Source organism: Oncorhynchus mykiss, chromosome 5 (assembly GCF_057628025.1).
Source record: "Oncorhynchus mykiss isolate SJ-2025 chromosome 5, ASM5762802v1, whole genome shotgun sequence".
Taxonomy (NCBI): domain Eukaryota; kingdom Metazoa; phylum Chordata; class Actinopteri; order Salmoniformes; family Salmonidae; genus Oncorhynchus; species Oncorhynchus mykiss.
In genome coordinates, this window is record NC_143026.1 from 62,324,717 (window position 1) to 62,352,500 (window position 27,784).

The 27,784-nt window shown below is 45.3% G+C and overlaps 1 protein-coding gene across 3 annotated transcripts in view; it reads left to right on the forward strand.

Annotated features, from left to right (window-relative positions):
- Window positions 1–27,784, forward strand: part of LOC110524227 (fibrillin-2) — a 92,113-nt gene that overhangs the window by 54,975 nt on the left and 9,354 nt on the right. For 2 of the 3 annotated variants that reach the window (XM_036978001.2, XM_036978000.2), the window contains exons 11-51: window positions 3,463–3,705; window positions 5,721–5,858; window positions 6,090–6,209; window positions 6,355–6,480; window positions 6,586–6,708; window positions 7,095–7,370; window positions 7,592–7,645; window positions 7,896–8,021; window positions 9,683–9,808; window positions 11,667–11,786; window positions 12,541–12,678; window positions 12,768–12,818; window positions 13,005–13,130; window positions 13,271–13,498; window positions 13,798–13,923; window positions 14,934–15,062; window positions 15,251–15,376; window positions 15,612–15,737; window positions 15,881–16,003; window positions 16,101–16,226; window positions 16,629–16,754; window positions 17,085–17,207; window positions 19,017–19,265; window positions 19,354–19,476; window positions 19,811–19,933; window positions 20,067–20,228; window positions 20,372–20,440; window positions 20,539–20,664; window positions 20,823–20,948; window positions 22,740–22,889; window positions 23,046–23,117; window positions 23,345–23,470; window positions 23,925–24,050; window positions 24,593–24,718; window positions 24,843–24,959; window positions 25,114–25,242; window positions 25,482–25,601; window positions 26,008–26,133; window positions 26,304–26,456; window positions 26,641–26,706; window positions 27,632–27,757. In XM_036978001.2, coding sequence (XP_036833896.2) covers window positions 3,463–3,705; window positions 5,721–5,858; window positions 6,090–6,209; window positions 6,355–6,480; window positions 6,586–6,708; window positions 7,095–7,370; window positions 7,592–7,645; window positions 7,896–8,021; window positions 9,683–9,808; window positions 11,667–11,786; window positions 12,541–12,678; window positions 12,768–12,818; window positions 13,005–13,130; window positions 13,271–13,498; window positions 13,798–13,923; window positions 14,934–15,062; window positions 15,251–15,376; window positions 15,612–15,737; window positions 15,881–16,003; window positions 16,101–16,226; window positions 16,629–16,754; window positions 17,085–17,207; window positions 19,017–19,265; window positions 19,354–19,476; window positions 19,811–19,933; window positions 20,067–20,228; window positions 20,372–20,440; window positions 20,539–20,664; window positions 20,823–20,948; window positions 22,740–22,889; window positions 23,046–23,117; window positions 23,345–23,470; window positions 23,925–24,050; window positions 24,593–24,718; window positions 24,843–24,959; window positions 25,114–25,242; window positions 25,482–25,601; window positions 26,008–26,133; window positions 26,304–26,456; window positions 26,641–26,706; window positions 27,632–27,757 — 5,415 coding nt within the window. Of the gene's footprint in view, window positions 1–3,462; window positions 3,706–5,720; window positions 5,859–6,089; window positions 6,210–6,354; window positions 6,481–6,585; window positions 6,709–7,094; window positions 7,371–7,591; window positions 7,646–7,895; window positions 8,022–9,682; window positions 9,809–11,666; window positions 11,787–12,540; window positions 12,679–12,767; window positions 12,819–13,004; window positions 13,131–13,270; window positions 13,499–13,797; window positions 13,924–14,933; window positions 15,063–15,250; window positions 15,377–15,611; window positions 15,738–15,880; window positions 16,004–16,100; window positions 16,227–16,628; window positions 16,755–17,084; window positions 17,208–19,016; window positions 19,266–19,353; window positions 19,477–19,810; window positions 19,934–20,066; window positions 20,229–20,371; window positions 20,441–20,538; window positions 20,665–20,822; window positions 20,949–22,739; window positions 22,890–23,045; window positions 23,118–23,344; window positions 23,471–23,924; window positions 24,051–24,592; window positions 24,719–24,842; window positions 24,960–25,113; window positions 25,243–25,481; window positions 25,602–26,007; window positions 26,134–26,303; window positions 26,457–26,640; window positions 26,707–26,931; window positions 27,108–27,631; window positions 27,758–27,784 lie in introns of those variants that run through there. The other variant, XM_090235462.1, reaches the window with a different exon arrangement.

The following is a 27,784-nucleotide window of genomic DNA, read 5'->3' on the forward strand; positions in this document are numbered from 1 at the left end:
ATATCCAGGTGTTAGAATGGCCAAGTCAAAGTCCAGACCTGAATCCAATCGAGAATCTGTGGAAAGAACTGAAAACTGCTGTTCACAAATGCTCTCCATCCAATTTCACTGAGCTCGAGCTGTTTTGCAAGGAGGAATGGGAAAAAATGTCAGTCTCTCGATGTGCAAAACTGATAGAGACATACCCCAAGCGACTTACAGCTGTAATCGCAGCAAAAGGTGGCGCTACAAAGTATTAACTTGAGGGGGCTGAATAATTTTGCACGCCCAATTTTTCAGCTTTTGATTTGTTAAAAAAGTTTGAAATATCCAATAAATGTCGTTCCACTTCATGATTGTGTCCCACTTGTTGTTGATTCTTCACAAAAAAATACAGTTTTATATCTTTATGTTTGAAGCCTGAAATGTGGCAAAAGGTCGCAAAGTTCAAGGGGGCCGAATACTTTCGCAAGGCACTGTATATACAGTGTGTGCAAATGAGGTAAGATAAGGGGGGTAAGGCAATAAATAGGCCATTGTGGCGAAATAATTACAATTTAGCAATTAAACACTGAAAGTGGTAGATGTGCAGAAAATGAATGTGCAAGTAGAGATGCTGGGGTTCAAAGGATAAATAACAGTATGGGGATGAGGTAGTTGGATGGGCTATTAACAGATGGGCTATGTACAGGTGCAGTGATCTGTGAGCTGCTCTGACAGCTGGTGCTTAAAGTTAGGGAGGGAGATATGAGTCTCCAGCTTCAGTGATTTTTGCAATTCGTTCCAGTCATTGGCAGCAGAGAACTGGAAGGAAAGGCTGCCAAAAGAGGAATTGTGTTTGGGGGTGACCAGTGAAATATACCTGCTGGAGCGTGTGTTACGGGTGGGTGCTGCTATGGTGACCAGTGAGCTGAGATAAGGCAGGGCTTTACCTAGCAAAGACTTATAGATGACCTGGAGCCAGCGGGTTTGGTGACAAATATGAAGCGAGGGCCAGCCAACGAGAGCATACAGATTGCAGTGGTGGGGAGTGTATGGGGCTTTGGTGACAAAACGGATGACACTGTGATAGACTGCATCCAATTTGCTGAGTAGAGTGTTGGAGGCTATTTTGTAAATGACATCGCCGTAGTCACGGATTGGCAGGATAGTCAGTTTTACGAGGGTATGTTTGGCAGCATGAGTGAAGGATGTTTTGTTGTGAAATAGGAAGCCGATTCTATGTTTAATTTTGGATTGGAGATGCTTAATGTGAGTCTGGAAGGAGAGTTCACAGTCTAACCAGACATCTAGGTATTTGTAGTTGTCCACATATTCTAAGTCGGAACCGTCCAGAGTAGTGATGCTGGACGGGCGGGCGGGTACTGGCAGCGAGCATGCATTTAGTTTTACTTGCATTTAAGAGCAGTTGGAGGCCACGGAAGGAGAGTTGTATGGCATTGAAGCTCGTCTGGAGGTTAGTTAACACAGTGTCCAAAGAAGGGCCAGAAGTATACAGAATGGTGTCGTCTGCGTAGAGGTGGATCAGAGACTCACCAGCAGCAAGAGCGACATCATTGATGTATACAGAGAAAAGAGTCAGCCCGAGAATTGAACCCTGTAGCACCTCCATAGAGACTGCCCGAGGTCCGGACAACAGGCCCTCCGATTTTACACACTGAACTCTGTCTGAGAAGTAGTTGGTGAACCAGGCGAGGCAGTCATTTGAGAAACCAAGCCTGTTGAGTCTGCTGATAAGAATGTGGTGATTGGCAGAGTCGAAAACCTTGGCCAGGTCGATGAATACAGCTGCACAGTATTGTCTCCTATCGATGGCGGTTATGATATCATTTAGGACCTTGAGCGTGGCTGAGGTGCACCCATGACCAGCTTGGAATCCAGATTGCATAGCGGAGAAGGTACGGTGGGATTCGAAATGGTCGATCTGTTTGTTAACTTTCGAAGACCTTGGAAAGGCAAGGTAGGATAGATATCGGTCTGTTGCAGTTTGGGACTAGAGTGTCTCCCCCTTTGAAGAGAGGGATGACCGCTCTAGACCCAAACTGTAACTGACCATGTAAGTGATCCACGGTCCCACATCCCCTCACCGTGGATAAAGTGCTGAAGAGTATGACCTCATGACTAAAAACAAAAGGAGAAAGATGAAAAAGATCTGGGTGAAGACAATGACCGCGGTCTTGTCTATCTAGCTCACATGCAGTTGAAGTCTGAAGTTTACACACACCTTAGCCAAATACATTTAAACTCAGTTTTTCACAATTCCTGACATTTAATCCTAGTAAAAATGCACTATCTTAGGTCAGTTAGGATCACCACTTCATTTTAAGAATGTGAAATGTTAGAATAATAGTAGAGAGAATGCTTTTTTTCAGCTTTTATTTCTTTCATCACATTCCCAGTGGGTCAGAAGTTTACATACACTCAATTCATATTTGGTAGCATTGCCTTTAAATTGTTTAACCTGGGTCAAATGTTTCAGGTAGCTTTCCACAAGCTTCCCACATTAAGTTGGGTTAATTTTGGCTCATTCCTCCTGACAGAGCTGGTGTAACCAAGTCAGGTTTGTAGGCCTCCTTGCTCGCACACGCTATTTCAGTTCTTCCCACAAATGTTCTATTGGATTGAGGTCAGGGCTTTGTGATGGCTACTCCAATACCTTGACCCCCGTGCTTCACGTTTGGGATGGTGTTCTTTGGCTTGCATGCTTCCCCCTTTTTCCTCCAAACATAACGATGGTCATTATGCCCAAACGGTTCTATTTTTGTTTCATCAGACCAGAGAACATTTCTCCAAAATGTACTATCTTTGTCCCCATGTGCAGTTGCAAACCATAGTCTGGCTTTTTTATGGTGGTTTTGGAGCAGTGGCTTCTTCCTTGCTGAGCGGCCTTTCAGGTTATGTCAATATAGGACTTTTTTTACTGTGGATATAGATACATTTGTACCTCCAGCATCTTCACAAGGTATTTTGCTGTTGTTCTGGAATTGATTTGCACTTTTCTCACCAAAGTACATTCATCTCTAGGAGACAGAACGTGTCTCCTTCCTGAGTGGTATGACGGCTGCATGGTCCCATGGTGTTTATACTTGCATACTATTGTTTGTACAGATGAACATGGTACCTTCAGGAATTTGGAAATTGCTCCCAAGAATGAACCAGACTTGTGGAGGTCTACAATTTATATTCTGCAGTCTTGGCTGATTTCTTTTGATTTTGTCATAATGACAAGCAAAGAGGCACTGGGTTTGAAGGTAGGCTTTGAAATATATCCACAGGTACACCTCCAATTGACTCAAATGATGTAAATTATCCTATCGGAAGCTTGTAAAGCCATGATATAATTTTCTGGAATTTTCCAAGTTCTTTGAAGGCACAGTCAACTCGGCTGTGTGCTTAGGGTCGTTGTCCTGTAAACTTCTGTGTGTGTATGGGAGTCATTTGAAGATGAACCAACATTAACCCTTTCCATGCTCTCTCCTGTAGATGAGTACAGAAGGCTGTGCATCGATGGGGTTCCCCATGGCACAGGTAACGGAGGTTTCCCCCACGGAGTCTTCCCCAATGGTGGTGGCAGCAACGGTAACGGTTACAGCTACGGCTACAAGCTCAACCCAAACGGACCTAATGGCAATGGTCACCATGGCAACGGAGGAGGAATTGGAGGAGGGGGACAGGGAGGAGGAGGAGGAAATGGTTTCGGAGGAAACGGTGGGGGGCGTAATATCGGTGAGTTGGTTGGGCCTTGAAAAGTGTCAATTGGGTAGTGTTCCATTATTAGCTTGTGGTTTTACGTTTTGTATCAGAGATATTAGATATTGTTTAAACCATAGAGATTGTATAAAATTACTAATAGTTTAATTCCTTATTCTATGGTTTAAACTGAGTGTACAGTGCATTTGGAAAGTATTCAGACCCCTTGACTTTTTCCATAGTTTGTTATGTTACAGCCTTATTCTAAAATGGATTAAATTGTTTTTTTCCCTCATCAATCTATACACAATAATCCATAATGACAAAGCAAAAAAAATGTTTTTATTATGTTTGCAAATGTATAAACCCTGAGGAAGGTACAGTGGTGCCGAAACGTCGGTAAATACCCATTAAATTGCTGGGAGATTATACATGGAGGGTGCGACTTTCTTTATTTTGATAGTTTATATTTTATTCGCCGTTAATCAGCGCCTCCCCACAAACTATTATTCTGGCAGCTCAGGTTTTTTTTTTTTTTTGTTTTTTGCAAATGTATAAAAAAAAAACTGAAATATCACATTTACGTAAGTATTCAGACCCTTTACTCAGTACTTTGTTGAAACACCCTTGATGGCAATTACAGCCTCGAGTCTTGGCACACTTGTATTTGGGGAGTTTATCTATATATCCTTCTCTGCAGATCCTCTCAATCTCTGTCAGCTTGGATGGGGAGCAGGTCTCTCCAGAGATGTTCGATCAGGCTCAAGTCCAGGCTCTAGCTGGGCCACCCCAGGACATTCAGAGACTTGTCTCCCAAGCCACTCCTGCGTTGTCTTGGCTGTGTGCTTAGGGTCGTTGTCCTGAGCGCTCTGGAGCAGGTTTTCATCAAGGATCTCTCTGTACTTTGCTCCATTCATCTTTCCCTTGATCCTGACTAGTCTCCCAGTCCCTGCCGCTGAAAAACATCCCCACAGCATGATGCTGCCACCACCATGCTTCACCATAGGGATGATGCCAGGTTTCCTCCAGATGTGACGCTTGGCATTCAGGCCAAAGAGTTCAATCTTGGTTTCATCAGACCGGAGAATCTTGTTTCTCATTGTCTGAGCGTCTTTAGGTGCCTTTTGGCAAACTCCAAGCAGGCTGTTATGACTGAGTAGTGGCTTCCATCTAGCCACTGTACCATAAAGGCCTGATTGAGGGAGTGCTGCAGAGATGGTTGTCCTTCTGGAAGGTTCTCCCATCTCCACAGAGGAACTCTAGAGCTTTGTCAGAGTGACCATCATGTTCTTGGTCCCTTCCCTGACCAAGGCCCTTCTCCCCTGATTGCTCAGTTTGGCCAGGCGGCTAGCTCAAAGAAGAGTCTTGGCGGATCCAAACTTCTTCCATTTAAGAATGATGGAGGCCACTATATTCTTAGGGACCTTCAATGCTGAAGAAATGTTTTGGTGCCCTTCCCCAGATCTGTGCATCTACACAATCCTGTCTCGGAGCTCTACGGACAATTCCTTCAACCTCGTGGCTTGGTTTTTGCTCTGACATGCACTGTCAACCGTAGGGCCTTATATAGACAGGTGTGTGCCTTTCCAAATCATGTCCAATCAATTGAATTTACCACAGGTGGACTCCAAGTTGTAGAAACATCTCAAGGATAAACAATGGAAACAGGATGCACCTGAGCTCAATTTCGAGTCTCATAGCAAAGGGTCAGTTTTGTATTTGTAATATATTTGCATTTTCTAAAAACCTGTTTCCGCTTTGTCATTAAAGGGTATTGTGTGTAGATTGATGAGGATTATACATTTTTTATTTCATTTTAGTATAAGGCTTTAATGTAACAAAATGTGGAAAGGGGTCTGAATACTTTCCGAATGCACTGTGTAGCCTGTTGATCAGTTCATGGACTAGGTCTTTTGAAGAAGAGATTGTATCTCAATGAGACTCACCTGAATGTCAAAATAATGATGGGGGCAACCTTTCATCTCTTCATCTTCTTCACTGTGTTTTTGATGTAATGTAATGTAATTGTGTGTTGTGTTGTGTATCCTCAGTATCACTCAATGAGACCGTTGATGTGTGTAAACATTTCACCAACCTGTGTTTGAACGGACGCTGTATCCCCACCCCGACCAGCTACCGCTGTGAATGTAACATGGGCTACAGACAGGATGTACGCGGGGAGTGTATCGGTAAGCCCACTACAAAGTCAGTTAGGAAAATGACATAGACTCCACTGCCATTTTCTGACCACACATGGGACTTCTCTTCTCTGCTGTAAAACTCAGGGTATCTTTACACATTAGCATTGATTCTAACCTTTTTCAACACGCATGGGAGTGTTCAGATTTGTAAATTGGAGCACCCTGGGTTTTTCTGATGAACTCATCTCTCTTCATCTCCTCCTCTCCTCCCTCCTTCAGATGTGGATGAGTGCGTCAGCAACCCCTGTGTCAATGGAGACTGTGTCAACACACCTGGGTCGTACCACTGCAAGTGTCACGAAGGCTACCAGGGCACCCCCACCAAACAGGCCTGCATTGGTATGTTCCAATCACTCACCATGATCATTTTCTATTCCAACAGTTGGATGGTATGGATAGACTGGGTACGTTGGCCTTCTGGCGGTGTCCAGGACAGAAACAGACTGGTACCTGACCTGGCTAACGGTCAAACTCCCCTCCACAGATATTGACGAGTGCATCGTGAACGGAGTGATGTGTCGTAACGGACGTTGTGTCAACACTGGCGGAAGCTTCCAGTGCATCTGCAACGCTGGCTTTGAACTCACTCCTGATGGAAAGAACTGCATAGGTAACAATGGACATTCATTTATATATTCAACCTACGGAATCTGTGGTAGATTATTGCACAACTAGGCCATTATAAATGACAACGTGTCTCCCTGTGCTCTTCCAGATCATGATGAGTGTGCCACCACCAACATGTGTCTCAATGGAATGTGTATCAATGAGGATGGTAGCTTCAAGTGTATCTGTAAATCTGGCTTTGCCCTGGCACCTAACGGACGCTACTGCACAGGTATGTCATCTACCATACACTAGTTGCAGTTATCTGAAGTCAACAGAGTTGCAGTTGATCAACATCTATAGCAGTGGGGGCTGGTGGGAGGAGCTATAGGAGGTTGGGCTCATTGTAACAGCTGGAATGGAATCAATGGAACGGAGTCAAACGTGTGGATTCCGTATGTTTGATACTGTTTCGTTGGTTCCATTCCAGCCGTTAACAATGAGCCCGTCCTCCCATAGCTCCTCCCACCAGCCTCCTATGATCTACAGATCATCTTCAAGGGAGCAGATTTCTCCTGGAGGGATTAATAAAGTGTTATTGAAGTGATTATCTAAATTAAATAAGGTTATACAATTATTTACTGTATCGCTTCCCTTCTTCTCTCCTTCCTCCCTCAGACATTGATGAGTGCCAGACCCCAGGCATCTGTATGAACGGACGCTGTCTCAACTCTGAGGGCTCCTTCCGCTGTGAGTGCCCGCCGGGCCTGGCCATCGACGTGGACGGGAGAGTGTGTGTAGACACACACATGCGCACCACCTGCTACGGCGCCATCAAGATGGGCACGTGCTCGCGGCCCTTCCCGGGAGCCGTCACCAAGTCCGAGTGCTGCTGTGCCAGTCCTGAACACGGCTTCGGAGAGCCCTGCCTGCCCTGCCCTGCCCGCAACTCAGGTGACCAAAGCTGACCCTAACCCCACCAGCAAGCATCAGTGGTTTACATGTGCCGTTATTAAGATCCTGTTAGCTCTGTTTCAGAATTGTTTCACATCACAGTTCAGATTCCAGGCTAAGATCTGCAGAAGTGATTGTCAGAATTATAATGTAAATGGTGTTTTTTTGTTACACTGGGTATATTAGCAGGTGATTTACAGGTGTTTTTAATGGCCTTTCAGCTGAGTTCCAGGCCGTGTGCAGCAGTGGGATTGGCATCACCGCTGACGGCAGAGGTGAGTCATGTGACTTGTACGGTTCGATCTTAAGTCTGTGTGGTGTGGAGCTCAACTATCACTGATAGTTATTCTGACATTTAACAGGCCTCCCCTCGAACATTCCAATGCGTCCCTCCGAAATGTGTGATTTTCCCGCCGAATTTCAAATCACAGAGTGAAAAAAAATACAATTAATATTTTTGTTGGAAAGAGCCTTATTTAAGATGAGGCTGTGTCTCATGTGGGTTTGTCCTCTGTGTCTCTTCAGACATCAACGAGTGTGCCTTGGACCCTGACATCTGTCAGAACGGCATGTGTGAGAACCTGAGAGGGAGCTACCGCTGCATCTGTAACATCGGCTACGAGTCCGACTCCAGCGGAAAGAACTGCGTGGGTGAGTCCAGGCTTCCTGTATCCACTCTCCGATGTCTGCTGGGAAAAGCAGCGACCCGAATGAGAGTTTGTCACGTTTTCATATCTGAATATAACAGTGGTCTGAAGTCGAACTGAGTTCCATGTCTTGCTGTACTTTCGTGGTCTTAACTTTGACGTATGACCAAAGTTGGATGACCAATCGCTGATCATTTTAAACACTGGGGTTGATTGTTTTTGTTGGTTTGTGTTAGGGGAGTGTGGTCAATTCAACCAATTGGGTAAGTTGAGCCACCCTTGTTTCTAGGAAACCATACACAAAATTATTATTTTGATCAAGTATTTAGGAAGAGGTCGTCATTTCATGGAGTCTGTAAAGGAAGAAACCACATGGAAAATGTGTTAACAAGTTAGGTCCAAAAAACGAAACGTGTATCTAAATCAGGGTCTTCAAAAGGTAGATTGGTCGTATCTCCCAGCCCACCTATGAGTTACTCGCCAATCAATTCTGAAAGTACATTTTCTCATGTGTTCCATGCAAACTGTCATAAACATAAAGCTCCTGGGTTCTGTCCAATCAAAGTCACATTGCATTATCCGACCCTGGTTAGCCTCTATTGACTTAAAAACAGTGGCGAAAGTACTTTTTAAAAATACTTGAAAGTACCACTTAAGTCGTTTTTTGGGGTGATCTGTACTTTACTTTACTATTTATATTTTTGACTACTTTTACTTCACTACATTCCTAAAGAAATTGATGTACTTTTTACTCCGTACATTTTCCAAGACACACAAAAGTACTTGTTACATTTTGAATGCTTAGCAGGACAGGAAAATGGTCTAATTCATACACTTATCAAGAGAATATCCCTGGTCATCCCTACTGCTCTGATCTGGTGGACTCACTAAACACATGCTTCGTTTCTAAATGATGTCTGAGTGTTGGAGCGTGCCCCTGGCTAGCCGTAAATTAAAAAACAAGAAATTGGTGCCATATGGGTTTGATTTAATTTGATTAATAAGGAATTTGAAATGATTTATACATTTTCTTCTACTTTTGATACTTAAGTAGATTTTAAACCAAATACTTTTAGACTTTTACTCAAGTATGATTGTACTGGGCAACTTTGACTTTTACTTGAGTAATTTTATATGAAGGTATCTTGACGTTTACTCAAGTATGACAATTGGGTACTTTTCCCTGCTTGAAAAGACAAACGTAACCCAATATCTGCCAATTAATTTCCAGCAATATTGACTGTGTATGCGCATTTGTCAATCACTCCGTATGTAGCCAGTTAACGATGCTAATGGGATAGGCATGATAGACATGGTTTTAATAAAGATAGACGTGGTTTTAAAAAGGTAGGTGTAATATTTCATTCAGTACAGAAGTTTGTAGGGGTCTTAACTTACCCTGTTCGTGGTTCAACTTACCCCATACCTGCGGACCACTTTTTTGGGACAAGCTATTTTTTCAAAACTGTAATGTTTACATGAATTCTGATTATTTCCAGGAAAACACGACATCCTGAAATATAGGTAGATATCTTTGTTAAGAGAGAATACTATTTCCGTTGGCGGAGTGATGCCGGGGAAAAAAATGGCTCAACTTACCCCACTCTCCCCTACACTTGATCAACCATGTTGTTTTCTTCTCCTCGACTCTTTCATGTCTCCCAGACATCAACGAGTGTCTCGTGAACCGTCTGCTGTGTGACAACGGCCTGTGTAGAAACACCCCCGGCAGCTACACCTGCTCCTGTCCCAAAGGCTTCGTCTTCAAACCAGACTCTGAGACCTGCGAAGGTAAACACCTCATACAAACGCCAAAGGAGCAACAACTTTGTTCGAAGACTCAATGCATTAAAACACTCTTCAGTGCTATTTCATACCTTGCGGCTGTCTAATCGTCTAGACGTGCGTACACCTGCAACTGTTTAACACTTAAACACACATGGAGAGAAGGTAGTCAAATAGACCATCAAAATATATGACCACATGTTTGCTTACATCCTCTGTCCTTGAACCAATTTCATAACGTTTTCTGTCTTTGTGGTCATGACGTGACTTGTATTAATGTGATGACTGTAATTTATCAAATCAACTAACTATATACAATTGTTACTAGATTCAATTAATCATGTAACAATTAACTTGTTTGGAATTTGGGGAATTTTATATATATATATATATATATATATAAGTTATATATCGATAACGGTCACTTATTAATCATTACCTCATATCAGTCTCATTCTGAACGTGGCAGACTTCTTGAATCCTCAAGAACCTCAGCCTTTTCTGATTATTCAGTTCTACACCATTTGATTGAATGATTTATTTACTAACTAACTAAATAATAACACAGAATGCACATACACACTTACATGAGCCAAACGTTTCTAGTGGACTGAGAAGATGTGACGGCTTGTTACACAATGGAGAGGGTGTGGGGAAAGAGAGAGATAGAGAAAGGAACATTTATCGTGGATACATTCTAGGACTGTTCTCACATGAATCCTATATCTTACACACGAGCTGCCGCCCGTTTGGGTAAGAAATGCAATATATTTACGTGTAAGTTAGATGTCTTTGTCCGTTGTCTATCTCGGTTGAAACCAATCTATCCTTCTACGGGGAATGGCTCGATGGGTGTAATGCTCTGATTGTCCACCAGAGGTCACAATGTCCTTCATAGTTGTCTGTGGCTTCAATGATTCACCAGTGATTGTCTGAGGTGAGCTTCTCACCTCTTTTCTTCCTCGGGTAGATAGTCAAAGTTCTAGACCCCTTTACATGCACAGCTGCAAACTGTCAATGTTTTGGTCTAGTGAGGTTATTTTCTTCACCTTGTGTTGAGAGTTTCAGAGTTTCTAACCATTTCAATGTGTAGCCATAGCTGCACGCTTTCTGGTCTTAGAGTTTCAACCATTTGTAACGTTTAGCTCACGCTTCACGTCTGCTGGTCTGGTATGTTAATTCTTAGCGAGTCCTTTTAAGCACTCTGGTCGAAAAGGAAGGTTCCATCACACTGACACGCTCTTCTGACCTCATTCGGGGTGTGGCTTAGTTAATGTGCAACGGACATGAAAACGATGATCTTGTTTGAAAACTAAAATCACCTTCCTATCTTAACAAAAATAGTTTCATCGTTCTTCATATTGTATTAGCATCATATTGGATGGAAACTTGACAACTTGAATGTGTTTCCTTCCTAAGTTACAGTATTTGGTTCATACACTTTTTAATAACATCACAAAATGAAAAGCAATATGACATGATTATTATTTAGATCCCCACTGACCATTCATAACATTCCTATCTTAGAAATATTGTTCCAATGTTCACTTTTTTTGGACGTTATGGTTTTGGCAGCGAAAGTTTCCTGGAGGACAAAGGCATTCCTTTGGTTGGTACTGAAGAACAGGAGAGGGTTCTCTGCTGCATAAGATTTACGATTGGCGCGAGGTGTCATAAAACCGGCCCAGGGCCGGCCTCTCCTCCTCTCTGGCTATCTGTCAGCCATTTGCCAAGCTGATCTGAGGATCCTCGACCAGGAGAGTCATGACATTGTTGAAGTAAAAGCCTCTCTAGATGTTAAGGATGACCATTTACCTGGCTCTGCACTGCCATACCTAACCCTGCTCTGGTCCATGTCTTTCAGATATCAACGAGTGTGACTCCAGCCCATGTGTCAACGGAATCTGCCGCAACATCGCCGGGTCCTTCAACTGCGAGTGTTCTCACGGCAGCAAGCTGGACTCCACCAACACCATCTGCGTGGGTAAGAGGCCGAGGCGTCTGTCATAACTGGCCGACTTAAAATTGGACCCACATTTTTTTTAAACGACGGGGTCCTGAAGCAAACTTCTGTCAGAGAATCATCATATAGACAGTCAGAGTAAGGAGTGGTATTTGAGCCAAGGTTTCGAGCCTAATAGGCATTTTAGAATGTTTATACCACTAAATAAACAAGTCGATGTCAGCTTTGGGAGCATGACCAGACGCATCTGAACATCCATCTACAGATGGAATCTGGGATGAGTCATTAGAATAAATACCAATGTGAGCCGGCCTTGTCAGTCTGATAGATTCCTGTACTTTAAGATATAGAGATGTTTTATTTTCAAAGCAGAGTCATATATTTGCTTCAAAGTCATCGCTCGGTGGCAAGAATGTAAATTGTGGTGGAGTTTTTGGGTGGGCTCATGGTCTCGGGAGAGAAAATGACCATCCCGTTTGTTATGACTATGCTCTCAGTCCATTAGGAGTGCCATAGCAACTTATTAAAGTCATTGATGCATGTGTCTTGGTATAAGCAGCTGTTGAAAGGGACACCTGTAGTTAGTTACTAACCACTGCCTGTAGTGTTGTGCTTGGAATGAATGTAGTATTGAATTGAAGGGCCTTTTCTTGGCAGGGTTCTCTTGATTGCCTTCACTTACCGACATTCTCTCTCTCTTTTTTTCCCTCTCCCTCTCTCCTCCCTTTCTCTTCCTTCTCTCTCTCTCTCTCTCTCCCCCTTCCTCCCTCTACAGACAGCATGAAAGGAACGTGCTGGCTGAATATCCAAGATGGCCGCTGTGAGGTCAACATCAACGGCGCCACACTCAAGTCTGAGTGCTGCTCTACGCTGGGAGCCGCCTGGGGCAGTCCTTGTGAACGCTGCGAGATCGGTCAGTACGCACACAAACAGACCTGTAGACAAACACACTCCTAATGAAGATACTGAGGTGTGTACGGTAACTGATGTCTCTCTCCACAGACACTGCCTGTTCCAGAGGGTTCGCTCGTATGAAGGGAGTCAATTGTGAAGGTAAAACACACATTGACCCCGACACACACACACACTGCTGCTACTGTCTATTATCCATTATGTTGGTAGCAGACATTCTCACAGTCATAATGACCCTCTGTCTCCCTCCCTGTGGTATTCCACTCCCTCCCTATGAGTCATACAGTACAGTCATTCCTTTAATAACCCCCGATCCCCCCCCTCCAGACATCAATGAGTGTGAGGTGTTCCCGGGGGTGTGTACCAACGGGCGCTGTGTCAACACCCAGGGCTCCTTCCTCTGTGAGTGTGCTGAGGGTCTCACCCTGGACGGGAGCGGACGCACCTGCGTGGGTAAGACAAGACCGTAACCGACATAAACCTTGATAAACAAGCAGATTCGTCACACAAATGTGGTCACCAAAAATATTAGCATCTTGAGGCTACTGTGTGGTCAGCAGTAGTGTATGTCCGTCCATCTGTCTGTTCCCCAGACGTGCGCAGCGAGCAGTGCTACATGAAGTGGCACGAGGATGAGTGTGGCGAACCGCTGCCCGGGCGCTACCGCGTGGACATGTGCTGCTGCTCGGTGGGCGCGGCCTGGGGCATCGACTGTGAGGAGTGTCCCAAGGCGGGAACCCCGGAGAACAAGGCCATCTGCCCCCGAGGACCAGGCTTCGCCAACCGAGGAGACATCCTGACCGGCAGACCCTTTTACAAAGGTAGGGACTCATTGTCCCGTTTTCCTTGTCGGAATGTCAGTAGACTTTTTTTTTAGTGTCATTTACACATTTAGGGTCTATCCCAACTAGACTGAGGAGCTACAAAGAGCAAGTCAAATGATCAAATGTACAGGTGCCAGCCGTCCACAGCATCACATATCTAAACAACTAGAAATGTATTTTGAGAAAATCATTACTGGATTAGATTTGGAAAAATAGCACAGGTCAATTTCATGTGAATTCCATACACAGTTCACCCCTGACCCTTGGCATTATACTGTTCTGTTCTTCTCCTGCAGATGTGAATGAGTGTAAGGTGTTCAGCGGCCTGTGTTCTCACGGAACGTGTCGCAACACCATCGGCAGCTTCAAGTGTCGCTGCAGCAGCGGCTTCGCCCTCAACATGGAGGAGAGGAACTGCACCGGTACGAGAGAGAGAAAGCATAGTCATGGTTTTTTTTATACAATAAAAAAGCATCTTAACTAGTTTCGGAGAAATATGTATCTTTAGTAAGATTTCTGTAGTATTTGAGCAAGTTTTAGGGTCATAAAATAAACTTGTGCTACAAACTCACTTGACGACACTGTTTGTTGACACAGCTGAATTTCCTCATGAGATCAGTAAATGAAGGTTGAATATGATATTTATGTAATATGCATTCTTCCCTCTCTCGCTTCCCTGTCTCTCTTCCCACTGTCTCTCTTCCCACTGTCTCTCTTCCCTCTCTCTCTTCCCTGTCTCTCTTCCCTCTGTCTCTTCCCTCTGTCTCCCCTCCCTCTCTCTCTTCCCTGTCTCCCCTCCCTCTCTCTCTTCCCTCTGTCTCTCTTCCCTCTCTCTCTTCCCTCTCTTTCTTCCCTCTCTCTCTCTTCCCTCGGTCTCTTCCCTCTGTCTCCCCTCCCTCGCTCTCTTCCCTGTCTCTCTTCCCTCTGTCTCTCTTCCCTCTGTCTCTCTTCCCTCTCTCTCTTCCCTCTGTCTCTCTTCCCTTTGTCTCTCTTGCCTCTGTCTCTCTTCCCTCTGTCTCTCTTCCCTCTGTCTCCCCTCCCTCTGTCTCCCCTCCCTCTGTCTCCCCTCCCTCTGTCTCTCTTCCCTGTCTCTCTTCCCTCTGTCTCTCTTCCCTCTGTCTCTTCCCTCTCTCTCTTCCCTCTCTCTCCTCCCTCTGTCTCTCCTCCCTCTCTCTCTTCCCTCTGTCTCTCTTCCCTCTGTCTCTCTTCCCTCTGTCTCTCTTCCCTCTGTCTCTCTTCCCTCTCTCTCTTCCCTCTGTCTCCCCTCCCTCTGTCTCCCCTCCCTCTGTCTTTCTTCCCTGTCTCTCTTCCCTCTGTCTCTCTTTCCTGTCTCTCTTCCCTCTGTCTCTTCCCTCTCTCTATTCCCTCTCTCCCCTCCCTCTGTCTCTCCTCCCTCTCTCTCCTCCCTCTGTCTCTCCTCCCACTCCCACAGATATTGACGAATGTCGTATCTCTCCGGACCTGTGTGGCCACGGCACCTGTGTGAACACCCCCGGCAGCTTCGAGTGTGAATGCTTCGAGGGCTACGAGAGCGGCTTCATGATGATGAAGAACTGCATGGGTGAGTGGGGGAACACACATATAACTCTCCAGTTGACGGGAGAGTGGGAGAACTTCCTCCGAGATCATTATTGAATGTTGACCTTGTTGCACTCTCTCCCTCTCTCTCTTCTATCTTTCTCCTTTTTCGCTCTCCCTCCCTCCCCTCTTTCTCTCCTACCTTTCTTCCTCTCCCTCTCTCCCCTGCAGATATTGATGAGTGTGAGAGGAACACACTGCTGTGTCAAGGAGGCGCCTGTCTGAACACAGAGGGGAGTTACGAGTGTGAATGTCCCCCCGGACACCAGCTGAGCCCCGACGGCTCCTCCTGCGAAGGTAGTCAAACAGTATATCACTGCACAGTGCATAGTATACAGCACACACACACACACACACTTTACATCACCTAAACACACACCTTACACACCTTTTAAATCATCCTCAAGTCATCTGGGATACATGTTCAAGTTCACCAGACAGTAAACGTTATTCTCTCCTACATGATGTTGTCTACTGTGGTGGCTAATTCCTTTGATTGAAGCTGACTCTAACTGTCACTGTGTGTTTCCAGATGTGAACGAGTGCCAGCTGAGCAACAACCTGTGTAAGAACGGCCACTGTGTCAACATGGTGGGGAACTACCAGTGCTCCTGTGACACGGGCTACCAGGTTACACCAGACAGACAGGGCTGTGTGGGTGAGTGACCACCTGACTGAGACATGTCATCATTTGTCTCGTGGATGTTTGCACCGTGGTTGTTGACCATTTCTAAGCGTCAAGCACCGTTTGAGTGTCTGTTTGTGTGTGTCTATGCTTACCTGTAACCCGGCTGATTGCAGATATTGATGAATGTACCATCATGAACGGCGGCTGTGACACACACTGTACCAACTCAGAGGGCAGCTACGAGTGCAGCTGTAGTGAGGGCTACGCTCTCATGCCCGACCTCAGAACCTGCGCTGGTAAGTCACACAGTAACGCAATCCACCAGTGTGCTGTACATACACACGTAGTATAGTGTAGAAACACACAGTCACACTCGTTCTCTCCCCTGTCCAGACATCGATGAGTGCGAGGACAGCCCTGATATCTGTGACGGGGGTCAGTGTACCAACGTCCCCGGAGAGTACCGCTGTCTCTGCTACGACGGATTCATGGCCTCCATGGATATGAGGACCTGCATTGGTGAGATGTACACTGTGTTCTCTTCTCCTGCTCTCTCTCCTTCTCTCTCCTTCTCTCTCTCCATCTCTCTCCATCTCTCCTTCTCTCTCTCTCTCTCTCTCTTTCTCGCTCTCTCTCTCCATCTCTCTCTCTCCTTCTCTCTCTCTCGCTCTCTCTCTCTCTCTCTCTCTCTCTCTCTCCCTCTCTTCTCTCCCCTTCTCTTCTCTTCCCTCCCTCTCTCTCCCTATCCTATCCCTCTAATTTTACCCTTACCTGTTAGACATATATTTTACTCCTCTGTCCCCTCTCCAAGACCAGTTAACTCATTTCCTCTGTGTTCCTCTGTGTGTTTGTTCCTCTGTGTGTGTTCCTCTGTGTTGTGTGTTCCTCTGTGTTGTGTGTTCCTCTGTGTGTGTGTATCAGATGTGAACGAGTGTGAGCTGAACCCTAACATCTGTCTGCATGGGGACTGTGAGAACACCAAGGGATCCTTCATCTGTCACTGTCAGCTGGGATACTTTGTCAAGAAGGGCTCCACCGGCTGCACAGGTACAGTGTACACACACACACACACATACACCGTACAACACACAACACCATGGGCTACACACACATACACACCGTACAACACCATGGGCTACACACACACACACACACACATACACACCGTACAACACCATGGGCTACACACACGCTGGTCGTAACTGTAAGGCTATTTACTGTAAAACAATATCTTAGTTATGACGATGTCATGAAGCTTTGGTCATTTTTTACTCCTGTGGATAACGCCCGGTATAAGCCAGAGTACAGACAGAATGCGAGAGGCACGCGCATGTCTTGTCTCTACATTTATCTCTCTGCTGTTTTTCCTTCTCCTAGATATTGATGAGTGTGAGATTGGAGCCCATAACTGTGACATGCATGCTGCCTGCGTCAACGTCCCCGGAAGCTTCAAGTGTCGCTGTCGTGACGGCTGGGTGGGGGACGGCATCAAGTGTGTGGGTGAGTATACTAGTGCTGGGCTGGAACAAAAGCCTGTTAACCTTTCTGATCTCCCCATCCCGGATCCGGGATCGTGAATACAGACTCAAGCTCATTACCATAACGCAACGTTAACTATTCATGAAAATCGCAAATGAAATGAAATAAATATGCTAGCTCTCAAGCTTAGCCTTTTGTTAACAACACTGTCATCTCAGATTTTCAAAATATGCTTCTCAACCATTGCAAAACAAGCATTTGTGTAACAGTATTGATGGCTAACGTAGCATTTAGCATTAGCATTCAGCTGGCAACATTTACACAAAAAAACAGAAAAGCATTCAAATAAAATCATTTACCTTTGAAGAACTTCAGATGTTTTCAATGAGGAGACTCTCAGATAGCAAATGTTCAGTTTTTCCTGAAAGATTATTTGTTTAGGACAAATCGCTCCGTTTTCTGCGTCACGTTTAGCTATGAAAAAACCCCTGTATCCAGGATTGTGTAAATCTATCAGCAAGCTCATTAGCATAACACAACGTTAACTATTCATGAAAATCGCAAATGAAATGAAATAAATATGCCATCTCTCAAGCTTAGCCTTTTGTAAACAACACTGTCATCTCAGATTTTCAAAATATGCTTCTCAACCATAGGAAAACAATAATTTGTGTAAAAGTAGCTAGCTAGCGTTAGCATTTAGTGTTAGCATTTAGCGTTAGCATTAGCGTTAGCATCCAGCACGCAACATTAACAAAAACATAAAAGCCTTCAAATAAAATAATTTACCTTTGAAGAACTTCTGATGTTTTCAATGAGGATACTCTCAGTTAGATAGCAGATGCTCAGTTTTTCCAAAAAGATTCTTTGTGTATTAGAAATAGCTCCGTTTTATACATCACATTTGGCTACCAAAAAAAATCCGAAAATTCAGTCCTCAAAACACGAACTTTTTTCCAAATTAACTCCATAATATCGACTGAAAACACGGCAAACGTTGTTTAGAATCAATCATCAAGGTGTTTTTCACATATCTCTTCATTGATACATCGTTCTTGGACACATGGTTTCTCCCCTATATCAAATGGAAAAGTACTAGCAGCTGGCAATTGCGCACCGAATTCCACGCAGGACACCAGGCGGACACTTGGAAAATGTAGTCTCTTATGGTCAATCTTCCAATGATATGCCTACAAATACGTCACAATGCTGCTAAGACCTTGGGCGAACGACAGAAAGTGTAGGCTCATTCCTTGCGCAATCACAGCCATATAAGGAGACAATGGAAAACAGAGCTTCAGAAATTCTGCTAATTCCTGGTTGATGCATCATCTTGGTTTCGCCTGTAGAATGAGTTCTGGGGCACTTACAGACAAAATCTTTGCAGATTCTGAAACTTCAGAGTGTTTTCTTTCCAAAACTGTCAAGAATATGCATCGAGCATCTTTTCGTGACAAAATATCGCGCTTAAAACGGGAACGTTTTTTATCCAAAAATGAAATAGCGCCCCTAGAGATCTAACAGGTTAAATGAAATTTTAAAAATACGTAATTTAGCAGACACTTTTATCGAGAGCGACTTACAGTCACGCGTGTGTATATTTTTAGGTATGGATGGTCGTGGGAATCAAACCCACAACTTTGACATTGTAAGCACCACGCTCTACCAACTGAGCCATACGTTCGTTAACTCTCTAGAAACCGGAGATGTCTACAGTAGTTTATCTCTACAGTACTTCTCAGAATCGGTTCTTGAATTGTTATTGCGCGGCTGCCTCGTCTACGGACACCAAGTGAACTGATTATGTTTGACCCTCCTCTATCCCTGTAGACGTGGATGAGTGTTCCACTGAGGAGCACAACTGCAACCTCAACGCAGACTGTGTCAACACCCCAGGCTCCTACCGCTGTGCCTGCAAGGAGGGCTTCAATGGGGATGGCTTCTCCTGTTCTGATATGGATGAGTGTGCTGACAACGTGAACCTGTGTGAGAACGGCCAGTGTCTGAACGCTCCGGGTGGCTACCGCTGCGAGTGTGAGATGGGCTTCACCCCTACTGAGGACAGCAAGGCCTGCCAGGGTCAGAATAACACACAAACACAAACACACACACACACCATCGTTCTGACCATAGCCACTGACCGTATCTTTTTCTCCCTCTCCGGTAGACATCGACGAGTGTAACTTCCAGAACATCTGTGTGTTTGGAACGTGTCAGAACCTCCCGGGGATGTTCCGGTGTGTGTGTGACGACGGCTACGAGCTGGACCGCAGCGGAGGAAACTGCACTGGTGAGAAGCACACACCCTCTGCCATACTCTGATAACTCTGCCACGGCATCACGACCAAGACAATCTGGCAGCCCTCATATTTTGCCATCAATTTGGACTTTGTATTCCCTCGTTGTGCCACTCAATCTCTCTGTCATGTGCAGCCGCAGCAAGTCTGTGACTTTATCAAGGCTCTTTCTGCTTTCTCCAGTCCTCTCAGTCTAAGTGCATAGCTTTCACATAGTGCATGTGTGTGTGGATCTATGTGTGTTATTTAATGTTGGTCATAAAGTGTGTGTGTGCGTGTGCGTGTGTGTTCCAGACATTAACGAATGTGTGTGTGCGTGTGTTCCAGACATTAACGAATGTGCGGACCCTGTGAACTGCATCAACGGCTTGTGTGTGAACACACCAGGAAGCTACCTGTGTAACTGCCCTCCGGACTTCGAGCTCAATCCAACTGGAGTGGGCTGTGTGGGTGAGTACTGGACACCTGGCATCAGAGCAATGCTAATGTCTGGTAGCCATGGAGATGAAGACTCCTCAGCCAATGAGTGCGTGGCAGGAAGTGTTGATGGGTGTGTAACAATAATTCCTTTCCCTCATCTCAGACACACGAGTGGGCAACTGTTTCCTGGACACGTTGGCGCGTGGCGACGGCGGCATCTCCTGCAGCGCTGAGATCGGCGTGGGCGTCACACGCGCCTCCTGCTGCTGCTCCCTAGGGGGAGCCTGGGGAAACCCCTGTGAACTCTGCCCCCCCATCAACTCCAGTACGTACTATAAAGCTTATGTCGAACCAAATCATGACAGACATGCTCTTTTTGTAGACAAACAAAACATCTTGGCCAACTCCACTTATATATTTGAGGAAAATGTGGTAGGATCTTTTTGGGGTTGTTTTTTTTGTCTGTAGCGGAGTACAAGACACTGTGTCCCGGAGGAGAGGGCTTCAGACCTAACCCCATCACTGTCATCCTGGAAGGTAAACACTGTTCGTCCATATCTTATTATCCCGTTGTATTTATTAAGAGTATGTCCCAACAAACTAAACCGGACTCCTTCTCCCACTGCCCCCACCAGACATTGATGAGTGCCAGGAGCTGCCAGGCCTGTGCCAGGGTGGCAACTGTGTCAACACCTTCGGTAGCTTCCAGTGTGAGTGCCCCGCAGGCTACTACCTCAACGAGGAGACACGCATCTGCGAGGGTAAGAGGGAAAAGGTCACAGAAGGGTCAAATGAGGTCTTCCTCCGGACTTCCCCAGTATTCATCTGATCCAGTTGACCGCCTAAAGCCCAAAATAGTGGAAGATAATAAAAGACAGTACTGTGTGTAACCACGTGTATTCTGTGTTTGTGTGTGTAGATATTGATGAGTGCACAGCCCACATTGGAATCTGTGGCCCTGGTACCTGCTACAACACCTTGGGGAACTACACCTGCGTGTGTCCTCCTGAGTACATGCAGGTCAACGGAGGAAACAACTGCATGGGTGAGTCAGACCACACTGGGTGGTACTTACTAAATGATATATACAGTAAACAGTCAAAAGTTTAGACACACCTACTCATTCAAGGGTTTTTCTTTATTTTTACTATTTTAATAGTGAAGACATCAAAAACTATCAAATGACACATATGGAATCATGTAGTAACCAACAAAGTGTTAAACAAATCAAAATAGATTTTAGATTCGTCAAAGTAGCCACCCTTTGCCTTGATGACAGCTTTGCACACTCTTGGCATTCTCTCAACAAGCTTCATGAGGAATGCTTTTTTTGAAGGACTTCCCACATATGCTCAGCACTTGTTGGCTGATTTTCCTTCACTCTGCAGCCCAACTCATCCCAAACCATCTCAATTGGGTTGAGGTCAGATGATTGTGGAGGCCAGGTCATCTGATGCAGCACTCCATCACTATCCTTGGTCAAATAGGCCTTACACAGCCTGGAGGTGTGTTTTGGGTCCTTGCCCAGTTGAAAAACAAATGATAATCCCATAAAACGCAAATCAGATGGGGTGACGTATCACTGCAGAATGCTGTGGTAGCCATGCTGTTTAAGTGTTCCTTGAATTCTAAATAAGTCACAGACAGTGTCACCAGCAAAGCACCCCCACACCATCACACCTCCTCCTCCTTGCTTCACGATGGGAACCACACATGCGGAGATCATCTGTTCACCTACTCTGCGTCTCACAAAGGCACGCGGTTGGAACCAAAAATCTTACATTTGGACTCATCAGACCAAAGGACAGATTTCCCCTAGTCTCATGTCCATTGCTCTTGTTTCTTGGCCCAAGCAAGTCTCTTCTTCTTATTGGTGTCCTTTAGTAGTGGTTTCTTTGCAGCAATTCAACCACAAAGGCCTGATTCACACAGTCTCCTCTGAACAGTTGATGTTGAGATGTGTCTGTTACTTGAACTCTGTGAAGCATTTATTTGGGCTGCACTTTCTGAAGCTGGTAACTCTAATGGACTTATCCTCTGCAGCAGAGGTAACTCTGCATCTTCTTTTCCTGTGGCGCTCCACATGAGAGCCAGTTTCATCATAGCGCTTGATGGTCTTTGCGACTGCACTTGAAGAAACTTGAAAAGTTCTTGACATTTTCCACATTGACTGACCTTCATGTCTTACAGTAATGATGGACTGTCATTCCTCTTTGCTTATTTGAGATGTTATTGCCATAATATAGACTTGGTCTTTTACCAAATAGGGCTATCTTCTGTATACCACCCCTACCTTGTCACAACACAACTGATTGGCTCAGAATCATTAAGAAACAAAGAAAATGAACATGATAATTGAAGACTACCTCATGAAGCTGGTTTAGAGAATTCCAAAATTCTTTGAAGAATCTAAAATAGAAAATATATTTTGATTTGTATAACACTGTTTTGGTTGCTACATGATTCCATATGTGTTATTTCATAGTTGTGATGTCTTCAATATTATTATACAAAGAAAAACCCTTGAATGAGTAGGTGTGTCCAAACTTTTGACTGGTACTGTGTGTGTGTGTGTGTGTGTGTGTGTGTGTGTGTGTGTGTGTGTGTGTTTGTGTGTGTGTGTGTGTGTGTGTGTGTGTGTGTGTGTGTGTGTGTGTGTGTGTGTGTGTGTGTGTGTGTGTGTGTGTGTGTGTGTGTGTGTGTGTGTGTGTGTGTGTGTGTGAATAAACACACAAACAGTTTAGTAACGGTTTACAAACGACAAGCAATTTACACAGTTAATGAGTTGTGTATTTATGATGAGTCATTCTCAACCCCGTCTCTGCTGACATCACAGACATGAGGAAGAGCGTGTGTTACCGCAACTTCAACGACACGTGTGAGAACGAGCTGTCGTTCAACATGACCAAGAAGATGTGCTGCTGTGCCTACAACGTGGGCAAAGCCTGGAACAAGCCCTGTGAAGCCTGCCCTACCCCTGTCACCTGTGAGCTGGAACATAAGACACTCGCACACACACTCGCATAAACACACATAGACACACTCATAGACACACTACCTCCAACTCTTTCACGACAGCCTCTAAATACGGTGTGTTCTTGGTGCCTAAGTTCACGCTGTCGTTTTGTCCTCTCTGCCACAGCGGAGTACCAGGTACTGTGTGGGAACCAGGCTCCTGGGTTCATCATAGACATCCACACAGGCAAGCCCATCGGTAAGGTCATCAGTAGGTCAAATAGGTCATTCTGGCCTACTGCTTGTTCAGAACAGAAACTGCTGAACTGCCAAAACCGATAGATACTATAATCATTATGTTATTATGTGGTACTACTGTAGAACAATAATAATGAAATATGATACGGTGCTATTATATAGTGGCTTTATGGAGTAGCTTTGTGAGTGAATGACTTCTAACAGAGCTGTTGCTGTGTTGTTCGCTAGATATTGATGAGTGTCGAGAGATCCCGGGGATATGTGCACACGGAGCGTGTATCAACCAGATAGGAAGCTTCCGCTGTGAATGTCCCATGGGCTTCAGCTACAACAATATACTGCTCATCTGTGAAGGTAAGGCTCAGACACACACACACACACACACACAATCATCACCTTTTTCCTTCTCATAAAAAAAACCGATCGTAAACATTCCCTCATATACACATACCTACACACTTTATGTGGCCCTCAAACCAAATGTACCCGCACACAACACACACACACGCACATCCACACACTCACACTTAATAAGCAGTAAAGTTAATGCTGCCCCCTCTCTCTCTCACATGAATTGTGAAGACAGACAGCAGAGTATACTGGCCCTGTAGGGGCCTAATGCCAGGGTCTGCCAGTCCAGGGGACTTAAATCACGCTAAAGCACCGAGGAACTGAACCCCAGCCAGTCTGGCACTGTTCTGTTTGGCCCTCCTCAGCCTCTGCATTACCTCACACTGGGCTTTTACTAGACAGTTATGACCACTGTGACTGATGGTCGCTGCCCGCTCTTGTTTTTCATTCCCTCCAGATATTGACGAGTGTAACAGCGGAGACAACCTGTGCCAACGCAACGCCAACTGTATCAACTTCCCAGGGAGCTACCGCTGCGAGTGCTCACCAGGCTTCAAGCTGTCCCCAAGTGGGGCCTGCGTGGGTGAGTCCCAACTCTGTGCCCGGGGGCCGCGAGGATTTACCATCTCAGAACAAAAGGGGGGGTGGAGAGATGAGATTATGTTGATAGTTTATAAGTGAAATGTACTACGGTGTGTTACCCTGTTGAGAGAGAATTGTTTTGAGAGTTAGATGGTTTATTAGTCAATGGGAAAACACACTGAGATGATCAATATTAATGTATTTAATATCCCCTACTATCATACCCCGTTCAAAGGCACTTAAATATGTTGTCTTGCCCATTCACCCTCTGAATGGCACACACACACAATCCATGTCTCAATTGTCTCAAGGCTTAAAAAGCCTTCTTTAACTTGTCTCCTCCCCTTCATCTACTCTGAGTGGATTTAACAAGTGACATCAATAAGGGATCATAGCTTTCACCTGGATTCACCTGGTCAGCATGTCATGGAAATACTTTGTGTACTCAGTGTATATTTATGATCTCAATGGAACTTCCTGGTTTGATCATTTATTTTAAATAAACTAAAAAGGTGTGTATCTTCTCTCCCTGTGTGTGTGTAGACCGCAACGAGTGCCAGGAGATCCCTAACGTGTGTAGCCACGGAGAGTGTATCGACACCCAGGGCAGCTACCGCTGTCTCTGCCACAACGGCTTCAAGGCCACCGCCGACCAGACAATGTGCATGGGTGAGTAAAGAGTCCCATTAAACTCAATAGACTTACCATAGACTTACCACACAGTAGACACTCTACAGTTAGTTTTTCAATCATCTCACCTCTGTCTCACCCCCTGGTCTCGCTCCCGTCTCAGATATCGACGAGTGTGACAGACAGCCGTGTGGGAACGGAACCTGTAAGAACACAGTGGGCTCCTACAACTGTCTCTGCTTCCCTGGATTCGAGCTCACGCACAACAATGACTGCATGGGTACGTACGTATGACATCCCGAGGTATCGCATCCTGGAAAATAGCACTATGGCGACAGTTAAGGAGTAGTTCAGTCGAAATGTTAAAAGGGATTCTTTCGAGTAGCATATTTTGAATAAATATGAACTCTCTCCACTTCCCCGTCCCCCTCCAGACATTGATGAGTGCAGTGCGTTGGTGGGTCAGGTGTGTAGGAACGGCCAGTGTATCAACAGCCTGGGATCCTTCCAGTGTCTCTGTCAGGATGGCTACGAACTCACCCCAGACGGAAAAAACTGTGTCGGTAAGCAACGTCAACACCCTAGCAACTCTAAACCTGGGTCAAGTACATTTGTCGTATACTTTCAAATATTTGATTCATGCTTGATTTAGTTAGCCTGGTACAATGGAGCCAATGCAACGGTCCCCAAAGTGCAAACCCCAAGCTAAATCAAGTATTTGGAAGTGTTTGATGTATGTCTTGGGGTGTATAATGTGTTTTCATGGAGGCATACTGTATAATCACACAATGTTCTTCCTCAGATATCAATGAGTGTGTGAGTCTTCCTGGTACCTGCTCTCCTGGAACCTGTCAGAACCTGGACGGGTCGTTCCGCTGTATCTGCCCAACTGGATACGAGGTCCAGAACGACCAGTGTATAGGTAGGAGCCCTACACACACACACACACACACACACACACACACACACAAACACACACTCCGTCGCACGCTTAACTATTGGAGGTGAAAGAGACCATTAACTTTGACGCAAGTTCACACACACTGAATAGCTACCACAGAGAACATGACTTCATTACCTCTGCACATTCTGATCCCACCTGCTCACACAGATAGAGCCAGCACACACCCCCACCTACACATCAGGGTGTCAACGACCTGCAGTGACCCTGCCTTCTGGCCCAACACACACCCACACCACACGCTGTGTAACAGCCTTATAGCCTTGTTGCAGCAGCACCATCTGTCCTTACAGTTTGCCGTGATTTTGCACTCATTCCCTCTCCTCTCATCCCTATTGCCCTGTCGGTCGCTCACTTTCTCTTCCAGATATCAACGAGTGTGAGGTGGAGCCCAATATTTGCCAGTTTGGCACGTGCACCAACACCCCAGGAAGCTTCCAGTGTATCTGCCAGAATGGCTTTGTCCTGTCGGACAATGGGCGCCGCTGTTTTGGTGAGAGAGAGAGAGAACTGTACGTTACAGTAGTCATTAAATGGCCAAGTAACAGATGTGTTAGAAATCACAGCACCTCTGTCCTTCCCAGCAGACCCACTATTGGGAGTCTATTGTCTGCTATATCCACCTGACTGTGTTTTTCTCCCCCAACCCACTCTGTATGACAGATACCAGAGAGAGCTTCTGTTTCACCCGCTTCGAGTCAGGCAAGTGTTCTGTGCCCAAGGCCTTCAACACCACCAAGGCCAAGTGCTGCTGCAGCAAGATGCCAGGCGAGGGCTGGGGAGACCCGTGCGAGCTGTGCCCACACGATAGCGAGGGTGAGTCACGCGCACGACACACACGTTCCACACACACACATACACACACCTCACTTCCAGTACTTTTCCATTCAATGTTTGTTATGATAACATATTCTTCAACACAAGCCAGATGATGAGACCTAAACCTACTGGATCCTGTCCTGTCAGTGTGTGTACATTTAACGTCTCCTTGTGTCTCCAGCGTCCTTTAAAAGCCTGTGTCCCTACGGCCATGGATCCCTGCCTGGACTTGGGGAAACCCGTGAGGGTGAGTGACAAGTGGCACGACTGGGCCAACCCCAGACATACCAACCCCTGAACTGAATCAGCTCTCTGATGACCAGATGTCAAAAATGTCTGGACAATAAACTGTCCTCATCTGTCTTTCTGTAGATATGAACGAGTGTCTGGACAATAAACTGTCCTCATCTGTCTTTCTGTAGACATGAAGGAGTGTCTGGACAATAAACTGTCCTCATCTGTCTTTCTGTAGACATGAACGAGTGTCTGGACAATAAACTGTCCTCATCTGTCTTTCTGTAGACATGAAGGAGTGTCTGGTCAATAAACTGTCCTCATCTGTCTTTCTGTAGACATGAACGAGTGTCTGGACAATAAACTGTCCTCATCTGTCTTTCTGTAGACATGAAGGAGTGTCTGGACAATAAACTGTCCTCATCTGTCTTTCTGTAGATATGAACGAGTGTCTGGTCAATAAACTGTCCTCATCTGTCTTTCTGTAGACATGAACGAGTGTCTGGACAATAAACTGTCCTCATCTGTCTTTCTGTAGACATGAACGAGTGTCTGGTCAATAAACTGTCCTCATCTGTCTTTCTGTAGACATGAAGGAGTGTCTGGACAATAAACTGTCCTCATCTGTCTTTCTGTAGATATGAACGAGTGTCTGGTCAATAAACTGTCCTCATCTGTCTTTCTGTAGACATGAACGAGTGTCTGGTCAATAAACTGTCCTCATCTGTCTTTCTGTAGACATGAACGAGTGTCTGGACAATAAACTGTCCTCATCTGTCTTTCTGTAGACATGAACGAGTGTCTGGTCAATAAACTGTCCTCATCTGTCTTTCTGTAGACATGAACGAGTGTCTGGACAATAAACTGTCCTCATCTATCTTTCTGTAGACATGAACGAGTGTCTGGACAATAAACTGTCCTCATCTGTCTTTCTGTAGACATGAACGAGTGTCTGGACAACCCAGGCGTCTGTGTGAACGGTGTCTGTATCAACACGGACGGATCGTTCCGCTGCGAGTGTCCCTTTGGCTACAACCTGGACTATACCGGGGTCAACTGTGTTGGTGAGCTGACCTTTATTGGTGGTGATA